This window comes from Labeo rohita, chromosome 11 (genome assembly GCF_022985175.1).
Source record: "Labeo rohita strain BAU-BD-2019 chromosome 11, IGBB_LRoh.1.0, whole genome shotgun sequence".
Classification (NCBI taxonomy): Eukaryota; Metazoa; Chordata; class Actinopteri; order Cypriniformes; family Cyprinidae; genus Labeo; species Labeo rohita.
In genome coordinates this window covers 4856935-4883234 of record NC_066879.1, presented here as the reverse complement: position 1 = coordinate 4883234, position 26300 = coordinate 4856935, and the positions used below count along the sequence as shown (strand labels likewise).

The 26300-nt window shown below is 34.1% G+C and overlaps 1 protein-coding gene across 1 annotated transcript in view; it reads right to left on the bottom strand.

The window, feature by feature from the left end:
• The window catches only part of suclg2 (succinate-CoA ligase GDP-forming subunit beta), a 160527-nt gene that overhangs the window by 10781 nt on the left and 123446 nt on the right, over window positions 1-26300 (bottom strand). Inside the window, exon 10 of the mRNA XM_051122645.1 lies at window positions 325-445. Coding sequence (XP_050978602.1) covers window positions 325-445 — 121 coding nt within the window. The remainder of the gene's footprint in view (window positions 1-324; window positions 446-26300) is intronic.

Below are 26300 nucleotides of genomic sequence, written 5' to 3'. Positions count from 1 at the left end.
TATGTCTCTCTCCGGGCAAAACGACTCAGCTGTTTTCTGCCAATTATCCTAATGGCCAGATGGGAGCAGGCCGAGGCCCAGTGTCACACAAGCACGTAGCATTAGCATACACAGGTGAGAGGTCCCGCAATCAACGCCTGGCCCCTCTGCTTCTCTCACCGCCACCAACAAATGCTGCGGCGTGACACGCTTGCTAACCAACACCGAAAAACTCTACACTTGACAGACACGGGGTTGGTTAAGCATTTGCAGAGTGTTAAGCGGCATGCTTTGATTCGAATATTGCAAATTGGGATAGAAATGTTATTGTTTGGCCACACCCACCTTCGAGCCTGACCACCAGGGGAACCTTGAGCTCCAGTTCTCTGCAAGCCTTGGTGATGCCGTTAGCAATGATGGCACAGTTAACAATCCCTCCGAAGATGTTTACCAAGATGGCCTCTACCTGAAAGTGGAAAAATGCTTTATTTAGACCAAAACGTGCTAGAAAATGCAATGTTTAAAAGAAAACTCCACTTCCAAAACAACAATTTACAAATAATTTACTCACCCCCTTGTCATCCAAGATGTTCATGTCTTTCTGTCTTCAGTCGTAAAGAAATTATTGTTTTTGAGGAAAACATTTCAGGATTTTTCTTCATATAATGGACTTAATTGGTGCCCCGATTTTGAACTTCCAAAAAAAGTTTAAATGCAGCTTCAAAGGGCTCTAAACGATCCCAGCTGAGGAAGAAGGGTCTTATCTAGCAAAACGATCTGTCATTTTTTTCGAAAAATAAAAATGTGTATACTTTTTCAGCACAAAAGCTTGTGTAGCACAGGCTCTGGGATGCACGTTCACAGCACTACGTACTATTGGATCACGTCGAAAGGTCAAACTACAGACCCAGTGTTTACAAAGCGAACGCGCAAAGACTAAGAAAGTGCAAGTAAGTCAAACGCTGTTTAAAAACAAAAAGCTACAACGAAGTCGGACGATTCTGAAGTTGTAGGAGAAAATAAGATGGGAGTTTTTCGCCGTACTCTACCTTTTTGAGCCGGAGTACACAGACGATGAACTTAGACATGATTCATAGTAGTGACGGGAAGTTCGGATCATTTTACCGACTCGGACCGAGTCTCTTTCAGGAAAATGAACGAATCTTTTTCCGAGTCACTTCGTTCATTTCATTCATTTTAGCAAAATATAATTCAAATTACTTCCCTAACACATCTACTGCTTACACAAACGTTGATTACACTACAAACAAAACAAAACTGTAATGGTATAAGAAATAGAAAAGATTAATTCATTGTTTACCTGGGTCTTTAGTCTATACTCTTTAGTCTTTATTAGCTCACCTCACTTCTTAGCGGACAAGTTTTCTGGTTTGAGTTGTTCGTTTATCACGTGACAGCCCCATAAGATGAACGAACGACTCGAAAAACCCGAAGACTCGAAACAGGTGAACTAATTCCAGTACAGAACCTAGCAGGATGTTGCGCATGCACGATTGAACGAATCACTCCCTGAGATGACTCGTTCTTACCGAGTCACATTAAAGATCCGTTCAAAATGAATGAATCATTCAAGAACGCGCATCCCAGAGCCTGTGGTACACCAGCTTTTGTGCTTAAAAAGTATACAAATTTTATTTTTCGAAAAAAATTGGCAGATCGTTTTGCTAGATAAGACCCTTCTTGTTTGGCTGAGATTGGTTAGAGCCCTTTGAAGCTGCATTTAAACATTTTGGAAGTTCAAAATCAGGGGGCACAACTGAAGTCCATTATATGGAGAAAAATCCTGAAATCTTTTCCTCAAAAACCATGATTTCTTTACGACTGAAGACAGAAAGACACGAACATCTTGGATGACAAGGGGGTGAGTAAATTATTTGTAAATTGTTGTTCTGGAAGTGGACTTCTCCTTTAAGAAGACAGAAAGGCAAGAACCTTCATGGTTCTCAGACACTTTAACCAGCAAATGTTCTTAAACATCATTAAAATCAATCAATTTCAAGGCAATTCAACATTTTGGAGTTGAGGAGAACTAGAAAAGTTAATATTCCTAATGGGTGATCATGAAAAATTCATTTTAAAAAATGTCTATTATTTATCAAATTTTATAACAGTTTCAGGCTTTCCATGGCTGGAGAAAACGCTGAACCCCATATGAATAAAGACCAGCTGCCAAATAGGTTATTAGCACTAGCATGCTAAAAATCTTCATGGGGCTGGAAAAGACATTTGAGGTGCTTAAGTCCTGAAATGAGCGGCCCACCTGAGGAGAAACTGGATATTTGAGTCTAGCGCAGTATTAGCTGTGCTAACAATGCTACATAATGACCATAATTCCTCAAAAGAAAATAAGCAGATAGCGCTTTACACAATCCACCAATTTACATAAATGTATAGCAGCGATCAAAGGGATATTAGCGGGGGCAAACACTCATGTATGTCCATACACGTCCAGAATTGTTAACAGCTTGTGAATGTGTTTCTCTTACAGGGAAAGAATTTCAATTAATCAACGTCGATTCATTTCTGTCAAATTAGCAAGTCAACAGATCAGATTAATTTAGCATGTTTACTTGTAATCTATGCTAATCTGTGGCAGTGACTGCTGACTGCATTGGTTGGTAATGATGTTTACATGGTTAGAGAGGAAATCTGAGGATCAGAGAGATTTTGGCAGATTCACCCACAATTGCTGTTATTTACCTTACCGGCTAGAAACTAGATATTATTATTATTATTATTATTATTATTAATTGTTATTAATTATTATTTAATATTTATTTTATAAATTTTTTATATAGTAAAAACATTCTTTTTTTTACTATTTACATTTTATATATTATTATTATTACTATTATTATTAGTAGTAGTAGTAGTAATAATTAAACTGTCAATTTTTGTTTAATGCAGGATAAACGTTCATAATGCAATAGCTTTTTAATTTCATTTATTTATTATTATTATTATATTATTATTATTATTCCTACTACTATTATTATTTATTTGACACATTTAATTTTTGTGTAAAAATGTTCATAATGGCATAATATACATTTTTGTATATTAATATTATTATTAGTAGTAGTAGTAATAGTAAATTTACTGATTTTTTTGGAAAAACACAGTTAATAATATAATTGCTTTTTCACTATTTATTTTATAAATTATTATTGTTAATATTATTATTATTATTTAACACTTATACTATTTATATTATCATTATTATCATTATCATTATTATTATTATTATTTAATATTTAATATTTAATATTTATACTAAATTGTGTGCAAAAAAATTTCATCATGGCATAATTGCTTTTTTCACAATTTCCATGTTTTGTATTTTAATACAAATTTTGATATAATACAATTTTTGTTTAATGCAGAATAAACAGTTCATAATGTTATAATTTTTCACAATTTATTTAATAAATAATAATAATAATAATAATTATTATTATTATTCACATTTCATTTCTGTGTAAAAAAGATTCATAATTGCTTTTTCTTTTTTGTATTTAATAATAATAATAATAATAATAATAATAATAATAATAATAATAATAATAATATACATTTATTGACAAATTTTGTTTAATGCAAGATAAACAGTTCATAATGGAATAATTTATTTTTTACAAAATATTTTATAAATTATTATTATTATTGATGATGATCATAAAAATGTACAAAATAAATGACAAATGCCATTACTGTTTATCCTGCAAATTAAAGTAAAACTAATAGCAACAAAATAATAATAATAATAATAGTTTGTAATAATCACTATTTATTTTATAAATTATTATTATTATTAACATTTAATTTCTGTGTAAAAAAAGAGTAATAATGGCATAACTGCTTTTTCATAATTTACCTTTTTTTTATATAATAATAATATTATTATAAATTTACTGACAATTTTAGTTTAATGCAGGATAAACAGTTCATAATGGAATAATTTATTTTTCACTATTTATTTTATAAATGACTACTATTATTAATATTATTATTATTGATCATGATGATAAAAATGTACAAAATACATAAAATACAAAAATGCCATTATGAACTGTTTATTTTGCAAATTAAAGTAATATTAATAGCAATAGTAATAATAATGATAATAGTAATAATAATAAAAAAACAAACAAACAAAACAAAACAAAAGAAACAATTAGGGTTTGATGCTTTCATAGACAATATTTTTAATACATAAATATAGCGAGAAGTTTTTATAGTGCATTCTGGGAATTTTTCGGCAGGTTCAGTGCAATGCAACCATTCTGACAGCCCTCTCTGCCTGACTCCCTAGTCAGTGCACTTACTACTGACTGAGACACACCCAGACACACACACAGAGAGAAAAGGTAAATCCAAATAAGATTTTTACATAAAAAGGGGGAAAACATCAAAGATAAATCCACAGGCTGACAGACAGTAGAGGTGAACAGCCTGAGACAGAAATAGACACAGGCCGAGACCCAAAGACAGGCAAGACAATGCCTCCACCAACAGGTACATCCCCACCTGGCTGAGCTGCCAGATGGCACATCCACATCTTTACATCCCGAGATTCGCAGGCAGCTAGTGTTTCATTGTCAACTTGTGATATAAATAAATCCACACCAAAACAAATGAAGGCAAACACGTCTGGCTGTGGTGTTGCTGACAGAGTAAAGGGCGCCCGGTGCCAGAGTTTCCAGCATGTGACCCTGAAGCAGCACATTCCCTCTCACACAGCAGATGAGTGTGGGGTCTGTTAGTACATCTGACAGACTGGATGGAGACAGAAAGAGAAAGTGTCTGTAATGTCCAGCTGCCGACGCTGGAACTGGCAGGCGTTTACCATGACTGCAGAATGTCTACATCTGCTGCGCCTTCCACGTCAGTGGTTTACACGTTAATGCACAACTCTAGCGGGATAAGAACAGAAAAAGCATGATATGTACAGACAGAGTCACTGCGCAGCCAAAGGCAGTAATACGTGACCTAAACCTTTCAATTCAGAGCTCTGCTCGAACGGAGACGTCTTTTGTCACAAACACAACCACACTGAACCACGTCACCCTGACTGTGTGACACATTACAACCGGGCCATTATTAAAATCACCAGGTTTCAAATATGTATACAAAACTGTTTTTCTATTAGAAATGATATTATCAGCACACCAAATTAACTGAAAAGCTTTTAAATTTCTATTAAAGTAGTATATTAGATTAGATTATATTTTCAATCTGGAGACTTTTGTGCCCCAATGTACATAAAATATCTGACTGAAATATAGGCTAATAATTATTAATAATTAAAAATCAAAAGTTAAACAATAAAATGTTAAAATATAAATAAAAACAAATAATAAAAAAAAAATAATAAAAAAAATAAATTATTAAAATAAAATAATAATAATAATAATAATAATAATGATAATTATTATATTATTCACATTTCATTTCTGTGTAAAAAAGATTCATAATAGCATAATTTACATGTTTTTATATTTTACAACAATAATAATAATAATAATAATAATAATAATAATAATATAAATTCACTGACAATTTTGTTGTATTTTTGTTTAATGCAGGATAAAGAGTTCATAATGGAATAATTTATAATTTAAAATAATTAAAATAATAAAATTAATAATAAAAAAAATAATAAAAATGTCCCTGTCACACTGAAAATGGGATAAATAATACATTTAAATAGTAATAATTAAAATTAAGGTGACAATAAAATGTAAAAAATTGACTTAAATTAGAACGTTTGAAATGTTTGAAAGAGACAAATATTTTTTTTAAATACAGAAAATTAAAGAGGAATGTACGGTATATATAATATATGATGCACATTTTTAAAAAAATTATAAAATGTCATTCAAATACAAATAAAATGAAGATAAAGACTTTTTGTGATGCAATTTCCTATCACATTTATTAGATGTTCAATTCCAGATTTTCAATCTGGATACTGTTCAATATCAATGTAACAATAAAAAATAAGTAAAAAGTGATGCAATTTGTGACTAAATTGATTAAAATGAATGTGGAGAAAAATGGGATGATCAAAATTAAGGTGTAAAAAATCAGAAATAAAATCATATAAAAATATGTTATTGAAATGCAGGAAATGTAAGAATAATGTAAGGAGAATGTAAATTATGTTAGAATACAAAATAATAAAAATCATCATAATCATAATAAAATATGTGATTCAAGTAAAGTTATGTCAAAAATATGTGTAATGTAATTCCTCTGTTAATTTGAAAATAGGGAAAATAATACAGTTAAATAATAATAATTTAAAATTAAGTTGACAATAAAATGTAACAATTTTACATAAAAAATTAGAAAATTTGAATTGTATAAATGACACAAATTTTTTATTTGAAATATAGGAAATTAATGAGGAATGTAACTGATTTCCTGTCACATTTGTTAGATAATATTTTCATTCCCAGATTTTCAATATCAGGATAACAATAAAATGTTAAATTATATATAAAAAAATAAAAACAAAAAATTATGAAATTTGTGATTAAAATGATTAAAATTAATTAGAATACAAACTTTAAAAATAATAATAAAAAAATATGTGATTCAAGTAAAGTTATGAAAAAAAGATACATAATGTAATTTCCCTGTCACACTGAAAATAGGGTAAATAATACAGCTAAATAATAATAATTAAAAATTAAGGTGACACTAAAATGTAAAAATTTTACTTTAAAAATGTGAAAATTTGAAATGTATGAATTATACAAATATTTTATTTAAATACAGGAAGTTAAAGAGGAATGCAAGGTATATTATTGCATTTTCAATCTCAGATTTTCAAAATCAAGGTAATACAATTTTCAAATAAACAAATAAATGATGAAATTGTGATTGAAATGATTAAAATGAATGTGGAGAAAAATGTAATGTAGCTGAAATTTAGGAATAATGTAAGGCAAATGTAAATTATGTTGGAATATAAAATAAAAAATAATAAAGTGAAGTAAAGTTATGAAAAAGATATATGTAATCACACTATAGTGTGAGACAGTGATTCAAACACAAGCAAATTAAATTGAATATAAAGAAGAACTGATTTCTGATGTAATTTCCTGTCACATGTGAGTCTGGGATACATTTTATTGAAATGCAGGAAATTAAAGAATGAAAGGTGAATATAATGTTCTACAAAAAGTTGATAAAACATGGTATTCAAATCCAAGCAAATACAATAAAACCTAAGTTGTGATGTCACTTCCTGTCACATTTGAGTCACATAAGCTCTTTTCTATTCCCAGAATCGTTCCGTTTTGATGGAGAGCAGGCTGCTCTGCTCTTCCGATTTTCCCTACACTCCTCACACTGACACTAGAGGGCAGCACAGATCCAGGAGCAACAGCACAAATCCTCATTCCCCACACAACAGTGTCTCCAGCAGCAGCGCATTTTTCAATTCGCCCTTTATTGTGCACAGTCATATTTCTTCCAGTCATGCGTTTCCTATTGACATCTATGTATATTAATGATACAGTAGGCATGATTTATGCTTTCTCGTACATGAGTAAATGCTGCTTCGTAAAAATATAGTGCACTTCGCTCAAACTGCCAGTGGGATTTAGCATGAAAAAGAACAAAAGCGATAGAAACTGTCAGAGTCGCGGGATTCTGTTTTCTTACTTTTCCTAAACAAACTCGTTTTGCTGTTGGAATGTCGGATTGCACCTCCAGGCTTGCACATTGTAAAGTTAATTTTCAGCATACTGCATTAATGGTGAAGTGAAACACATGCAACTCAGCTGAAAGCATAACAGGCTTTGCTTATGACAATGAGATGAAAAAGAGGGCTGAAAAGCACTACAGGTGATGACAATAAGTAGCAGAGCACAGAATACAGTGTGAATTGATCAAGAAAAGAACTGTTTGTGTATATGCTAAACATGAAGCTGACTTAATGTCAGCTGTCCACTTAAATAGCAAATCATTTCTTGCCTTTCATAGCTGCAGCAATCCAATTCATCTACTCTTTGTTAAGTGCAAGCTCAATTTAGATCAATTTATCACTGATTAAGCTAGTTAATGCCCCTCTGAATAATTCAAATATCAAAAACATAAAAAAAAAAAAACTGGTCAATAAAATAGGCAGTACAGCAGCACAAAGGATGATTCAGAGTAAAAAGCTTTGAAGACACTGACACGTCATCCGTACTCCGAAGAGATGTCAAAATAAATAAAGTAAATTAAGCTAATTAAAGCAAACAATTAAATATTTATTAATAATACAAATATTTATTATTAATAATTAAATATTTATTTTATTTTATTTTATATGTTATTTTATTTTATTACATTTATTTCATATAAACCTGGAAGCCCACTTCTGCCACGGAATAAAATAAAATAAAATAAAATAAAATAAAATAATCATGCAATATCTAATTTGTCTCAAAATTATGAGTTTAAATCTCACAATTCTGATTTCGTATCTCATTTTTTAATTCATATCTCACAATTCTAAGTTTAGATCATGCAATTTTTAATTTGTCTCAAATTTTTTGGGTTAAATCTCACTATTCTAGGTGAATATCTCAATTTTGAATTTAGACCATGCAATTTTTTAGTTTGTCTCAATTCTGAGTTTAAATCTCACAATTCTAGGTTTATATTTCAAATTTTGAGTTCATATCTTGCAATTCTGAGGTTAGATTGTGCAATTTTTAGTTTGTCTCAAAATTTTGAGTTTAAATCACACAATTTAGGTTTTATCTCAATTCTGAGTTTATACCTCGCAATTCTGATTTCATATCTCATTTTTGAGTTCACATCTCACAATTCTAAGTTTAGATTATGCAATTTTTAATTTGTCTCAAAATTTTGAGTTTAAATTTCACTATTCTAGGTGTATATCTCAATTCTGAATTTAGACCATGCAATTTTTAGTTTGTCTCAATTCTGAGTTTATATCTCATAAATCTGAGTTTATATCTTAATTTTGAGTTCATATCTTGCAAATCTGCGTTTAGATCATGCAATTTTAATTAGTCTCAATTCTGAGTTTAAATCTTACAATTCTTGGTTTCTATCCTAATTTTGAGTTCATATCTCGCAATTCTGAGTTTAGATCATGCAATTTTTAGTTTGTCTCAGAATTGAGTTTAAATCTCACAATTTAGGTTTTATCTCGATTCTAAATTTATATCTCACAAATCTGAGTTTATATCTTAAATTTGAGTTTATATCTTGCAATTCTGAGTTAAGATCATGCAATTTTTTATTCGTCTCAATTCTGAGCTTAAATCTTACAATTCTAGGGTTATATCTTAATTTTGAGTTCATATCTCGCAATTCTGAGTTTAGATTGTGCCATTTTTAGTTTGTCTCAAAATTTAAAATTTAAATATATTTATATATATATTTAAGTATAAAAAGATTTTATCGAAAAATTTTATGTCGAAAAGAAAAAATAAAGTCGCTATGTTCCAGCCAAACTTCCTGTACAGGAACAGAAAACAACACATGGGATCTTGAATCCAATTTTTTACGCTTTTTCTGCGTTAAAATAAGCAGAGAGGTGACTCAAACAGTATCAAAACCCTTTTAAGCAAAGTACACCATCTGCTGCTCTTAAAGTTGCTGTTTGCCTGCATTAGGCGCCAGTGGGTCTAATATCACATGCTTGTTTCAGTATACATGAATCATGACTTCTAAGAAAGCTGCACCAGTACGTTGTCCCTGCTGGTTTTCACTTTTAAGAAAGCAGCCTACTTTTGACTAGCCCTTTTTATCTTTATTTGCTTTGGAGTAGCTTTTGTTTCAGCACGCGTTCTTTGTGACACAAGACGACTGGGGTGTTGGAAGAGGGTTTGTGCCAATAGCTTGTACACTGCACCCACTGGTCAGTCATTAGCTTCGTCCAACGTCCTTTGTGATGTGTTTTAAAGCCTTGAAACAATAATCCCAAAAAACAAGATGAAACAAAAGCCGTCTGATTTAAAAAAGGAGGCAAATCTTCATTAATACGCAGCTCATTAGAAATACCGTTGTGCCACTATCAGCAGCAGGACGCCTGTGGTGTGGTCGGGGAGCGCTGCCATTATCATCCAACTGCACATTGGCAGCAGTGCTCCCAGAAAAAAGGGTGTCTACCCCGTTGACCAGTGCTAATCAATCTGTGGAAGTGCATCTGTCTTTTGTTAACGCCTAAAAGAGTGAAAACGTTCGTCTAGCCGTACCCTATTAGCACCATTGTTCTGGTTTATCGGCGCAACGCAGGCTTCGTGCGTTCGCTTTCGCACCTTAGTCTCTTAGTTGATGTGGAATACTTCAATACGAAAGAAGTCAAAGGTTAAAACCCAACATTTTCAAATGAAGAGGGGCGGGTGACAGCAGTCATTAATCTGAAAGGAGGAGCGAAAGGGGAATAGTTTGTTTTTGGACATTAGACAGACAATATAATGCCGTTTCTGTAGGTGTGTAGACGGTAATAGATGGATATTGTGCGAATTGCTTCCTTAGTATTAAATATTAACAGTCAGAGCATGAATACACAAGACTTTTGAGGAAAAAAGGCACGTTATCAGAGCTGGGAAACACTTCTGATGGACAAAATGCTCCAGCATGTGCCATTTGAACAGACTGAGCTTCATATCTCATCATATCAGTCAACCAAACTTGGCATAGTCATAGAGATATGAAAATAATATTCAAATATTTTGGCAAAGTGTAAGCTTAGTGACAGCAAAGCCAGCGCCGTCGATAAGAAAGTTAATATGCTTTTTCCTTTTTGATATCTCCGTCTTTTGGCTCTCTTCATTTGGCACAATCTTATCAAATCTAGAGGCTATTTTCCCCTTCTGCTAATCCATCGCCAGTAGTTCTGCTGTTCCTCTGGAGCAAAGAGAAAGAAAAAAGAGACGGGGGGAGAGAAAGACGTGGTTTGGTCCCAGGCTGTTATTGAGGGCTCAGATTGGGCCTGGCACTGGGGATAAGAGAGAAATAATTATCCAGCCTGCTGAAGCATGACAGCCTCTCTCTTCACCCAGAGTGAAGGAGATGAAGCATTATGTCAAAAAATCAGCTCGCAAAACACAGACACATCTTGACACCGCCATTCCGAGTATCACTTCGTGTTAGGAGACACTTGAGAACTGCTGGTCGACTTTTCGTGATTGACAGCTTTGACGGGATCTGTCTTCCGGCTTGCGGTTGGAGCTCAGCGTATCGAATGCATCTTGGTCAACAAGTTTTAGGATGTACGAATGCATAAAAAGGAAGACATGTTCGCATTTGGGATGTCCAGCCCAAACACATTCGTGATCCTGAGGGACCTAAGATTTGAAAAATATTACTGAACTTGGGAAGAAATACAGAATTCTGGCATGAAACTCTAGCTCAATCTGACCTGGTGACATCATTGTCACATGGCAGCTGATTGGTTCTCTCCTGTATCGGTAGCCAATGAACTCACTGCTCAATATTTAAATACCTGGCTTTTGTTTGCTGTTGCAGTTTGCAGCGCATTTCAGAAACCCTCCACCTTCCCCAGCTCCACCTGTATAGATCTGCTATGGCGTGATTCATGTATGCTATATGGGGGTTATTTATATGTGTCATATGTGCAGCAGCAGTGTTTCTCACATGCTTACAGCAGCATGTTGTGGATGTACTGGCAGTACTTCGTACCAAATACATTAACACTGTCATGTACATTACCATGCCAATCCCTCTGAAAGTTGTCATGACAGAAATAAAACCAACATCTCTTCAACATCTCTTGTTCCAAAAATCTCTCTTCTCCGTACTTGCTCTTGAAATGAAATTCATTATTTTTCCCTCTCAAAACACATGCCATTTTCTCCATAAGATCTGGCTCACATTGTGCTAACGTCTTTCATCCCTCCCTACCACGTGAAATCGCGGTCAGACGTGTGTGCCTGCTCTCTCCATCTCTCCAGGAAAGAAAAGAAACCAATCAAAGCAGAAATGGATTTGCAGCCAGAGACTACAGGCATTGACGGAAGGGGGGGGCCGGTGTGTCCTAGTGAATTGAAACCTGGCGTCGGCCGTATCCGCTTCAAGGTCTGTGTCTCTTGTGCCTTAGTGGTGGGGTTGTGAACTGTGACAGCCACCGTTTCAGGTTGAAGCATATCAGAGATGAGCTAGACCATCCTTTCAGACGTCACGTCATTCAATTCTCTCTCAACACACAGGACTCAATACTTGTCAATAGAGAAAAGGACAGACTGAGCTTCAAGAGGACAAGAACACTTATAAAAAGTTACAAACGCACATGTGTAAACACTTGAGACAATGTCAGCTGACGGTTTCAAATTATGGAGATTTGAATAATTTTACTGGCTCAATAAATTGTCCTTTGATATTTCAGGTTTTTCTTAAAGGGATAGTTCTGTCATTAATTACTCACTCTCATGTCGTTCCAAACCTCGAAGATCTTCATTCATCTTTGAAACACAAATTGAGATATTTTTGATGAAATCCAAGAGTTTTCTGACCCTGTATAGACAGCTACACAACTACCACGTTCAAGGTCCAGAAAGGTAGAAAGGACAATGTTAAAATAGTCCATGTGACATCAACAGAAAATACTCTCTGTGCTCAAAGAAAACAAAAATAACAACTTTATTCAAGTATTTTCTCAGGTGTCATGGTACCCTTGTGAACACGCATCGAAGACTGACACGGAAGTGTTAAAGTGCCTCTATTGTGAATTTTTGAAAATGACCTTTCATGCAGTGTGTAACACAGCTCTAAGTAAATGAAAACATCCAGCAAAGTTTTAAATCTGAAAGTGCTCTGTGTATAAAGTTATTGTCTTTCAAAAGAAAGAGTCGATTCAGAATCATGAAAATGAGCCGTTTTTAAAACGAATCTTAAGCTGTTTCAAGTTGACGTCAATTTGAAACATTAGCATATTGCCCACCCACTGTTGCACGCACAGAAAACTTGAACCCCCCCTGCCTCAAACACCATAGCGGATTCACGTGGAGAAGACGCTGTGCTCTGCATTGTGAAGGTAAATCCATTAGGGTACAGTTAGGGTATGTCGAAAAACTCCCATCTCGTTTTCTCCTCCAACTTCGGAATCGTCCTACATCGCTGCAGAAGTACCGACCCCGTGTTTACAAAGTGCACGTGCAAGGAGGGTCAACCGCCCTTTACAAAAAAAAAAAAAAAAAAGAGGTAAAGGTAAAACAGCAATGTAGGGTGATTTTGAAGTTGGAGGAGAAAATGAGACGGGAGTTTTTCAACATACCCTAACCATCTTGAACAGGAGAGCACAGAGTACGTCCAGTATGTGCATCACAGAGCAAAACAACATGGGCATTTGTGATTAAAAAGTGTATAATTATGATGTTTCTTAAGAAAATAACCAATCGTTTTGCTAGATAAGACCCTTATTCCTTGGCTGGGATCGTTTAGAGCCCTTTGAAGCTGCAGTGAAACTGCATTTTTAACCTTTAATCTGTTGAGCACCACTGAAGTCCACTATTCAGGGAAAATCTTGAAATGTTTTCCTCAAAAACCTTAAATTCTTTACGACTGAAGAAAGAGATCTTGGATGATATGGGGATGAGTAAATTATCAGGAAATTTTTATTCTGAACGTGGCGTAATCCTTCAAAAAATTTTGCTCTCATGTACTCTGTAGCATGCAAAATATGTATTTAGTTTAGTTGTGTGTGTGTGTGTGTGTTGTGTTGCTCCGTGCAGCTTGTAGGTCTCTGGCTAACCTGCTAACAGCAATATCTGTTCGCTCGCAATTGTCTAGAAATGTGACGTTCGCTGGTGTACAAACTGCCGTGCTTTATATACGTTTCTGTGTTGGGCTAACGCATATACCATGGCTGTTTGGGTGCTTACCACCAAGCTGTGGGCTAGAGTAATGGTGATGGGCGTTCCATTTCTGAAATTTTTTGCCATGGGATTGACATCCCATGGTAACTAGGAATTCACAAACTCCAGTGTTGATCCAGAACACTTAAGAAGAGATGATGTCAACCCCACAGAGGACTTCAGATGATACCAACCCTGAAACAACATACAGCACTACCAAATTCTGCTACTAATTTATAGTGTTCTTTGTCTGTTTGATTACGTCATTAATTGATCTTTACCACACATCTCTACCATATGTACATCAAGCTACTACTACATATATTGTAAAAATGTCAATTTGGTGTAAAGTTGCTTTGCGACGATATGTATTGTGAAAAGCGCTATACAAATAAATTTGAATTGAAAATTTGAAAATGCACTGCACGCACAATCACAGCAGATTAGCGCCATGCAAAGGAGGGCTTTGGACAAATGATTCGTTGTGTGAATCGTTTGGAAGTCGTTGAGCAAATAAGGTAAAAATAAATGCATATTATAAGACAATAAAAGTGTTTTTTTGACCTTGCATGCAGGTCAGCCTGTTGCTGGGCACTCCCAAAACCAAAATATGAACCTTTCATAATCTATAATAGGAGCACTTGTTCTTTTTTTTTTTGTTCTTTGTGCACAAAAAGCCTTCTTGTGGCTTCATTACGGTTGAACCACTGATGTCACGTGGACTATTTTAACTATGTCCTTTCTGGGACATGAATGTGTCAGTTGTGTTGCTGTCTATGCAGGGTCAGAAACCTCTTGGATTTCATAAAAAAATATCTTAATTTGTGTTCCGAAGATGAACAAAGGTCTTAACGGTTTGGGATGACACAAGGGTGAGTGATTAATACAAAATTCTAATTTTTGGGTGAACTATCCTAATATAACTTGGCAAATAAACCAGAAAACATTTTATTTTATTTTATTTTATTTTATTTTATTTTACATACCCTAAAATATGAAATGTGGATTTTAAGCATTTCAGACTTTTTTGTTAATCACATAGTTACTTGCACTGAGTAGCTCTGTCCATTTCAAGATTCCACTCCATGTAACTGTATATTAAACATCAAACATGTTCTGATGCTTTTCACTGTCAGTGTGGACAGAAAAAGACGGGAGAACCCGTTATGTCACGCCTGGTTAGGACATCGTGACTCGTGCTGTCTGGCATAAAGGGGCTATAAAAGCGTACCGCCGTCTGTATTTGTGTGTGTGTGTGAGAGAGAGTTCCTCTGTGCTTTTAAGTCTCTTTATGTTTCTTCCTGCATTTTCTAATCAGACCACGTAAAAAAATATACTTGATGCACGGAAGCCGAGCGAATGTCCATCACCGCTCAATTTAAAGTCTGAACTTGGATGCAGCCTCATTTATGAGAGAAATCTGGAGGTCTCAAAGGTCTCGGAAGACAATGTGCTGCAGATATGAAAGAGGAAATGGAGAAATGGAAAACTGATTCAAAAATCACACACTACTGCTCTTTTCTAAAATCTAGTGAGCTGCCTAGTTCAAGGCATTTTGTGATATCAAAGGTAAGGCGAAGCAAAGGCTCTTAGGACACCTAACTTTACTTCAGTTTTAAGCGAAAACAAGTATCCTTTCTGTTGGAGACAATCCCAGAATGCACTGCATCAAGCTCTGTTGAATAATAATTTCTGGCTAGACTAAGTGAAAAAAAAATCATTAAAATTAAACATTTTACGTAATACTGAAATCTAACAATAAAAAGGGTTCAGTGCAATTATTTTATATAATATTTGAGGAAAAACACCCAATTTGGGTGACCCACATTTGAGTAACTACTGGGAGTGACCAAAACAAAACAAAACAAAAAAACAAAAAATAAAATAAAATAAAATATAAAATAAAATAGTTTTTAAACAAATATTTAACTCAACCATAAAACATATCAATAAACAATTCAAATTAAATCACATTGTAATTAAAATCACATTAACTTACATAATATTTGTGTATTCTGTGTATTTTTAATGCATATTGGAGTATCATGCTAAATGTTATGTCAAAATGAGTAACCACTGGTAAGGAGACAATCCCACAATACACTGCAACAAGCTCTGCAAATAAAATAAATAAAATAAAACAAAATAAAATAAAAAATAGATAAAATAAATAAATTAAAAAAAAAAACGTTTAAACATTTAACTCAATACTGAAACATATCCATAAAACAATTCAGTGTAACTAAAATCGCATTACTTTACATAATATTTGCGTATTCTCTTTTTTTATGCATATTAGAGTATTATGCAAAATTTTCACGTCAAAATGAGTAACCATTGGGTTGGAGACAAACCCACAATACACTGCAGCAAGCTCTGCAAATAAAACGAAATAAAATAAAATTCTGATTAAACAAAAATTTAATTCAACACTAAAATATATCCAGAAAACAATTCAGTGTAATTAAAATTGCATTACTTTAAATAATATTGGCGTATTCTCTTTATTTTTATGCATATTAGAGTATCATGCTAATATTTATGCCAAAATGAGCAACCTCTGGGATAGAGACAATCCCACAATACACTGCAAGCAAATAAAATAAAATCAAATTAAATAACAAAACAATGAAATAAAATAAATAATAAGTAAAATAAAATAACAAATTCAGTTTAAACAAACATTTAACTCAATACTGAAACATATCCATAAAACAGTTCAGTGTAATTAAAATCGCATTACTTTACATAATATTTGCATATTTTTATGCATATTAGAGTATCATGCTGTTAGCTTAGCAACATGCTAACAACATGTTTAAGAATCACTGACGTAGTTCTCCAAATCAGTCACTTATAAGGGTTCCTTGATAGTTATACTTCCTAAAAAAGCAGCTGTCTACTGTATGTAGTCACTAGGCAGCTCACAATGATTTGGGACAGGACATCTTCCATACAAAAGCTGTCCTGATATTCCATCAGTGCAAAAATGAGAGCGGAAAAAATGTGACACTCAAAAACATGCAGTGACACTTTAAAATATTCAGAAATGATAAAATGATGGGATAAAAAAAAATGAGTGAGCAAGCAAGCATGGCGAGAAAGCTGACACATGTCAGTCAAGACGGCAGATTTCATTTCCTCTCATGAAGCCTTTCGCTCATGCGCGCACACACATACACACACACTGAGCTGCTGTGTTGAGCGGCTGACATCAGCAGACAGCGGCAGGAACATTATTCATTCCGGAGAGAGACGTGTCGTCTGTGACAGACAGACATAAATATCCCATAACACCCTCAGAGGGGTTAATGTGTGTCGATCAGAGAGCATTGAGACAGGGGAACAGAGATGTTCAACAGACAGCAAATGTATGACACATGAACAAGAGCACAGGAACACATGCAACACTCACACATCCGTCACAACACGTTGAGTACAGGAGAGCGGAGAAGCACCGTCAAGCGGAAATCCTGCTAAATATAGGAAGATACCCGACAGAATCGTCTGACACATTCACAAATGTATGAAGTACTACTGCCTCAAGATCTCGCTAAATTCGAATTGACTTGAATTTTACTTCATATTAGAACAGCTATGGTATCTGACTCGCTGTCATTTCTTTAATAGAAGAACTTGTTGATGGCATTATACAAATATCGCTTGAGTATTTTGGTGGATGCACACGAGAGTTTCTCAAAACGACCACACCAAACACGTATTTCACCAAGAACAGCAAGATTTTTAATGTTTTTAAAAAAGTCTCTTCTGCTCACCAAGCCTGCATTTATTTGATCCAAAGTACAGCAAAGACAATACAATTTTGAAATATTTTTACTATTTAAAATAACTGATTTCTATTTTAATATATTTCAAAATGTCATTTATTCCTGTGATTTCAAAGCTGATTTTTTAGCATCGTTACTCCAGGCACATGATCCTTCAGAAATCATTCTAATATTCAGATTTGCTGCTCAAAAAATGTTGAATTATTATGTTTTCAGGCTTCTGAAACTGTTCTCAACTGTTTTAAATTTTGATAATAATAATTAAAAATGTTTCTTGAACATCGAATCAGTATATTAGAATGATTTCTGAAGGATCATGTGACACTGAAGACTGGAGTAATGATGCTGAAAATGTAGCTTTGATCACAGGAATGAATTACATTTTAAAATATATTCAAATAGAAAGCAGTTATTTCACATGATAAAAATATTTTAAAAATGTACTGATTTTGCTTTATTATGGATCAAATAAGGATTGGTGAGCAATAAAATATTTCTTTAAAAAACATTAAAGATCTTGCTGTTCAAAAACTTTTGACTGGTAGTGTATGGCATGACTTTCTTTTCTGTAAAGGAGGCATAAATGCAATCCATTAACTGGCCTATGTAATATTTTAAACAATAATATTAAACAAACAAACAAATAAAAAATGTGGTAAGTAACATACTGTTTTTAAAATAAGCTTCTAATGCTCACAAAGTCTGCATTTATTAATCAAAAATACGATAAAAACAGTAATAATGTGAAATATTGCAATTTAAATGAACAGTTTTCTATTTTAATATATTTCAAAAATTGGAATTCTTGGAACTCCAACCATTTCACCTTTTGTATCATTCCACTTCTGGTATTTCTCATAGTGAGTGTCATGGCGGACACACAAATCTTATATAATTATATAAATAATACTGTTTTTGTGTCACGGAATGTAGTTTTGAAGGAGAAGTCCACTTCCAAAACAAAGTTTCACATATAATGTACTCCCCCGTGTCATCCAAGATGTTCATGTCTTTCTTTCTTCAGTTGTAAAGAAATTATGTTTTTTGAGGAAAACATTTTCAGGACTTTTTCTTTATATAATGGACTGCTATGATGCCCCAAGTTTGAAATTCCAAAATGCAGTTTAAATGCATCTTCAAACGATCCCAGATGATCCCAGCTGAGGAAGAAGGGTCTTATCTAGCAAACGCAAACGCTTGTCTTGCCTTGCTCTCCCTGAACTCTGTGTATTCTGACTCCAATTGTATTGTACTCCAAAAACTCCAATTGTATTTTCTTCCTCAACTTCAAAAATCATTTCAAAATCATCCTACATCACTGCAGAATTACCGACCCAGTCTTTGCAAAGTGAACATGCAAAGAAGATCAAACACCCTTAACAAAAAAGGCAAAACAGTGATACAGGATGATTTTGAAGTTGAGGGAGAACATGAGATGGGAGTTTTGCGACATACCCTAACTGTCATAAACAAGAACAAAAACAGTCCAGGCAGAGTAAGACAAGACGAGCGTTTGAGATTAAAAAGTATATAAATTGTATTATTTTTATTTAAATAACTGATCGTTTCACTAGATAAGACCCTTCTTCCTCAGCTGAGATCGTTTAAAGCCGCATTTAAACTGCATTTTGAAAGTTCAAAATCAGGGCACCATATCAGTCCATTATATGGAGAAAAATGCTGAAATGTTTTCCTCAAAAAAACATAATTTCTTTATGACTGAAGAAAGAAAGAAAGACATGAACATCTTGGATGACAAGGGGGTGAGTACATTATTTGTTAACTGTTGTTCTGGAAGTGGACTTCTCCTTTAAGAGTTTTTTTTTTTTAGGTGAGAATGTACTCGTTCAGACTTCAAATACGCGGTTTGTTAATAAAGATAACATCTATTTGAACATTTGCTTTAGTGTTTTCAGAGATGTGAGCTCCAGGGGGTCAGCGGCAGTTCAGCCAGATCTTCTGGAATTCGCCGCTGGCTCTGATGTCTCTGTAGTGGTTAAACACGAGATATAATTTGTTTTGGGTAAATAACTTGGAACATAAAAGTCTTTACTGTCACTTTCGGTCAATTTAATGGATCCCTGCTCAATAATTATATAAAGTATTCATTTATTTTATTTAAAACAAAAAAATATATTATATATATAGAGTCCTAGAGTCTGGAGGAAGGGTGGAGAAGCTCATAGCCCAAGTTGCCTAAAGTCCAGTGTTAAGTTTCCACAGTCTGTGATGATTTGGGGTGCAATGTCATCTGCTGGTGTTGGTCACTGTACCCGTTTACCAAGAACTTTTAGAGCACTTCATGGTTCCTTCTGCTGATCAGCTTTTTAAAGATGCTGATTTCATTTTCCAGCAGGATTTGGCACCTGCCTACACTTCCAAAAGCACTAAACGTTGGTTAAATGACCATGGTGTTGGTGTGCTTGACTGGCCAGCAAACTCACCAGATAATCTATGGGGTATTGTCAACAGGAAAATGAGAAACAAGAGACCAAAAAATGCAGATGAGCTGAAGGCCACTGTCAAAGAAACCTGGGCTTCCATATCACCTCAGCAGTGCCACAGACTGATCACCTCTATGCCACGCCAAATTGAGGCAGTAATTAAAGCAAAAAGGAGTACATTATACAGTAAATTAACATACTTTTCAGAAGGCCAACAATCAGTGTTGTTTTTGACAACCATCTTAGATTTAGTCTTAGTCTTAGTCTTTTGGACTAAAATGCTTATTAGTTTTAGTCAAATTTTAGTCACTTCTATATGTGATAGTTTTAGTCCAGTTTTAGTCGACAAAAACTCAAAAAGGTTTTAGTCTAGTTTTAGTCAAAAAAAAAGAAAAAAAGAAGTATAGTCTTTTAACAAATTAATTTAGGTCAATAAGTATTGGAGATTGCTGCTGGGCAGTGTCACACATAAGTTGTGAAAATAGCAGCCGATCTATAAGTTCAACACATTGTGAGCTTGCAGATCAGCTATTTTCACCAATAATTACAATAATAAAGGAATGGTTTTAGACATATAAGGTTTCCACCCAACTGCAAATACTTTCTGATCTAAAGATTGTGCATTACACACAGATAAAGTGGTAACAGTGGAATCAATGTTCATTACTCCAAAAAAGCCAAAAACAAAAACATTCTACTTCAGCAATTGTGGCTTTATTTCTCAGAATTTGCTAAAGTACAATGAACATACACATGCCCAAAATATGAGTGATGGATGAGGAACACATATGCTCAACTTGGCCTTGTCTGCCAGTGCAATTAAGATGCATATTATTTGTAAAAACAGACATCATACAACCCCACTCTATCTTTAACTTGTGCAAACAATGTAATAAAATAATTAAAGATTCCTGAGGTACAGTGAGGTAGGTTGTAAGTTATACCAGAGAGTTATACATACTTGAAAGTATGAAACAAACATGTTCTTAAGTTTTTGGAACAAAATAAATACGACCACCCTGTAAATAGTGTAAACACTGTAGTAAATTCAACAAATAAAAACAACAACAACAACAGCAGAGGAGGGTCCGTCTCACAACAAGAACAAACAGAATATCACAATCACATATCTGTAACTGTACTAATAATAGGCTTTGAAAAAATATCCTTGTGGTGAGCCTTCAGATGCCGCTTAAGGTTGGTCGTATTTTTTCCGCCTACTTTGTGGCCACATTTGTCACCGTCTTCCTTCACAATACACTCTGTTTTATTATCTGCTGGGTTATATTTAAAATACACCCATATGTCGTCTCTACGTTTGCGACCACCAAGCCCCTGTGTTGAAACTGCCGCCATTGTGGTCCATTGTCTGTGATGAGTGACAACAGTGTGACGTGTTGAGCACGTTGTGCGCTGCATGCCAGGTGATGGGCGTGACCAAACAAGGATAGAATGCAGCAACAGATACTTTTTAGGTTTTAATTGACACGCACAATAAGCAGAAATGTCATGCATTTTAAACGTCTGACAGACCACCCACTAACATTTTCGTCCATTCTCGTCTCGTCAACGAAAACTCACACAAGTCTCGTCATGTTTTAGTCATCAGAGAGCAGTGTTTATCTCGTCACCGTCTCGTTATCGTCATGAAAAAAAGTGGCGTCAACGAAATGATTTCGTCATCGTCATCGTTGACGAAAACAACACTGCCAACAATTCACAAAAAATTTCTTTTTATTGGTCTTATTAAGTATTCTAATTTGTTGAGATAGTAAATTGGTGGGTTTTTGTTAAATGTGAGCCAAAATCACATATATATATCCTCTGGTATGGAATGCTTCTTACGTTCCTGGTCGATAAAATGAAGTTACATTATGAAAATAAAGTGATTCCCAACTGCTGTTTGCTGTTGACATGGAGGTGCACCTTTGCATCCAACTCACCTAAACCTTCCTGAATTGAAATTTATCATCCACTACACCTCATGAAATCTTCACCTCCTCGTGATAAGCCAGAAGTATCAGACAACCAAATTCAATGCAGACAGACTTAATCGAGGCCATACAGCCCTCGTACACAGCACACACTGTTGGCCTTGAGATCCGCTTGCTGTACTGGAGCTTACCTCCAGTCATACTGTGTGTGTATACAGTTTTTTTCCCTCGACAGGCCTGGGTAGAAAAATTTATAGCAGTGCATTTCCGCACAAGACGTTCCCAACGTCTACTTCAATCATGGAGTTCTGCCACAAGTAGACTGCGGCGCTGCGCTTTGCTGCGAGCCAGAATTACTTTATTAAATTGAGGAAATGCATAATACACACAGAACGGCATACATAATCACCTCTGAGACTCGTCGCAACAAACCAACGCTGCATATAAAAGACCGACCCTCCTACTTTGTTCGCGACGCTCCGTGGCCAATCAAAATTAATTTATTCTAATGTATTCGCGCAGAAGGTCAATTATCCAAATGATTCAGATTCCGATTGCTCCGGACCTTAGAAGCCAATGAGGCATCTAAAGGGCAGCTGTGCCCTTTTTTTTGCAAGGCAAATCGTCCTCTTTTAGTTACACTTTAGAGGCATGTCTCAGCCTTTGTAAAAACGACACTTGCTAATGGCTGCGGAACCGGCCTTTAACAACAACCATAAAAGTAAGATTGTTAAACATTAGCTGGCAGTGGTAACGATTGCCGGACAAGGACAGACACCGAAGATCAGAGCTATGTATTATTAAAAATGTATGGCTGTAAATAGTTTAAGATACTGTGTATTTATTAAGTCTACACAGTTCTTCTAATCTATAGTCATATATGGGCCAGATTCTGACTGTATTTTACACCGTGCACTCAATAAGCTTTCCTTTCTTAATTTTTAAGAATTGCACTTTTACATTTTCCATTTGTATTATTTGTTGTTTTTTTTTTTTTTTTTTTTTTTTTTGGCGACTAAAGTGGGTTGACGACCACATAACCAACCGAATGCTACTCGATATATCATAACACACTTCCTGTTATTGAATGTTTGCTAGTAATAATATAAGTTATTAATAATTCAATAATTAACAAAAAAAGGAATAATTATTAAAATAATATGCAAGCTAAAAACTTATGCATTTAAAAAGTAATAAAAAAAAAATGCAGTATTAAAAAAAAAATCTGAATAAATTAATAACTATTAACATTTGTCATCATAATTAAAAACGTCTGCATAAAAAAGATAAAAGTAACTATTTAGGTAAAAACTATTCCATTGCAATAGCCTATAAACCCAAAAATGTTACTGATTAAATTAATAATTAACTATTATCAACATATTTGGCATTGTAACTAAAACATTTGCATTTAAAAAAACATTTTCCAGCTTTAAAAGAAACTTTTACAGTAACAAGGTTACTGAGTGTAAATGTAAACTATTAATTCTTATAAGGGGTGTTGTGATATACCAGAATTGACAATAATTGTGATATTTAAATAATGAAATATCGCTATTGTGTTAATTTGGGGTGTCAGAATATACCGGTATTAGCGATAATAAAAAATGAATATTATACATCCAACACTATGAGACATAATAATCCAGCGGCAGCGCTGTTATGGAGCACTAAATTCTCACTGTGATTTGTTTCATTAATATTCAACACCGGAGGGCGCACTCACACAGAAATGTGACACTCATAGAAGTAATAAAACAAATGACTTCCCAGGAAATGCCTTATATAGTCAAAAGAATCCAGCTTTGCTGTAGCTGTAAAAAATGCAGAAAGAAATGTTTCGTATATGAAACATGACAATCAGCACACGAATATAACAGTATATGGTTTATTTGTGTTCTTCAAGCCATCTCAGGTATTTTCATATGGATAAAATATGACTTTTTATCTCACAATTCAGAATTTTTGTCCACAACTTCAAGCTTACATCTCGCGATTCTGAACTCTCAAAATCAGAATCGCATTATATAAACTTACAATTCTGAAAAATAAACTTGCAATTCTGAGAAATAAATTTTGAACGCAAAGATATAAACTCACAATTCTGACTCCAAATTGCAAGTTTATACCTCGCAATTGTGACTTTTTTTCTCAGAATTACAAGTTTATATCTCACAGTTCTGACTTTATACGCAATTGTGAGTAAAGTCAGAATTGTGAGATACAAATTCACAATTCCGAGAACAAATCAGTCTTTTTCCCCCTCAAAATTGGACTCTGTGAAACTGTGAGTTTATATCAAGCAATTCTGACTTTATTTCTCAGAATTGCGAGATACAAACTTGCAATTCTGAGAAATAAAGACTTTATAACTCATAACTGCAAAAAAAAAAAGAAAGAAAAAAGTCAGAATCGCGAGATATAAACTCGCATTTGCAAAAAAAAAGTCAGAATTGTGAGTTTATATCTCGCAACTTACTTTATAACTCTCTTTATAACTATACTTTATAATCTCACAATTCTGACTTAATATCTCAGAATTGCAAGTTCATATCTCACAATTCTGACTTTATAACTCATAATTGCTAGTTTACCTCACAATTCAGATAAAAAAAGTCAGTTTTTCAAGAAAAATGTCAGAATTGCGAGATATAAACTCGCATTTGCGAGAAAAAAGTCAGAACTGTAAATTGTGAGTTTATATCACACAATTCTGACTTCGTTTTTAGAATTACATTTATATCTTGCAATTCTGACCTTATAAATTGCAATTGCTAGTTTATATCATAAGTCTGAGGGAAAAAAAGTTAGAATTGCGAGATACAAACTCGCATTTCCGAGAAAAAAAGTCAGAATTGTGAGTTTATGTCTCGCAACTGACTTTATAACTTGCAGCTACGAGTTTATATCTCACAATTTTGGCTTAATTCTCAGAATTGCAAGTTAATATCTCGCAATTCTGACTTTATAACTCATAATTGCTAGTTTACCTCACAATTCTAATTAAAAAAAGAATTGTAAGAAAAACATCAGAATTGCGAGATATAAACTAGATAGAAAAAAAAGTCCGAATTGTGAATTGTGAGTTTATATCAAACACATCTAACTTTTCTCAGAATTTCTCAGAATTGCAAGTTCATATCTTGCATTTCTGACATAACGTGCAATTGCAAGTTTACATTACGCAATTCTGACTTTATAACTTGCAATTTCTAGCTTATATCACAGTTCTTAGAAAAATATATTGCGAGATACAAACTCACATTTGGGAGAAAAAAAGTCTGAATTGCGTGTTTTTATCTTGCAATTCTGACTAAAAACTGTCAGCATTTTAGTCTCTTTCTGTATAGTGTAATTGTTCCTTTTGTATGCAATAGTGTAATTCATTGGTCAAACAAGAATAAATTAATAAAGATTAATTTGATTGATAGCATGATTTATTTATTATTAATATTTCTATAGATATCACAATAATTCGTTATCGTGAACTTCTGAGGTCGCGATAATCATGTAGCGAATTCCTATATAGAGCTCTAAGTGCATTAATACACTTTTTAATATGCGTTTTTATATATACTGTATACCCTCACACAAATGTGCATGTGCGTACTGTATTTGTCATATGCATTTATAGCCATGATGATAAAGCAAAGAAATAAAGTGTGCACAGGGACTGGATAATTCACTTTTCTGCCACTGTTTAGCGTGCAAGGCAATTTAGCCAGGATGAAATAACCTCAGAGCGTTTTAATCCAGATAGATGGAATACTATTTTGATATGGCGCTTTGGCCCTCAGCAGAGCCCACTCTAAAAATAGGGCCTTTTAAGACCACTAATTTGTTATTCATCTGTGTGAATCACTGTATCACTGCACTTATTGAAATGCAATGGCTGGTTTCTGCTGCCTCTCCACCCAAACTAAATGAGTAATTTAAAAACTGATAGAATTTTCTCTCTTTCGTTCACCATTCCCCCTCTCTTTTTCCTTCCTTCCCTATTCTTTATCCCTCCCTTATTCTCTGGCAGCTCAAGGCCGCCTATAGAAACATCACAATACATGTGGACTCGTCAACATCAAATCTGTGAAATAATGGACACACTGATTGCATGTGAACCTGTTAGTGCATCAAACAATGTGGTGTTAACACTCTGGCACAAGCAAACTTTGTATAGAACTTTAACTTTATGTACGGTCTAATCGATGACAAACTTATGAAACTTATGTGCTTCGACGTACCAATAAACATCACTAAGCAACATTAACCTTGTAAGACTAGGTTGGTCTC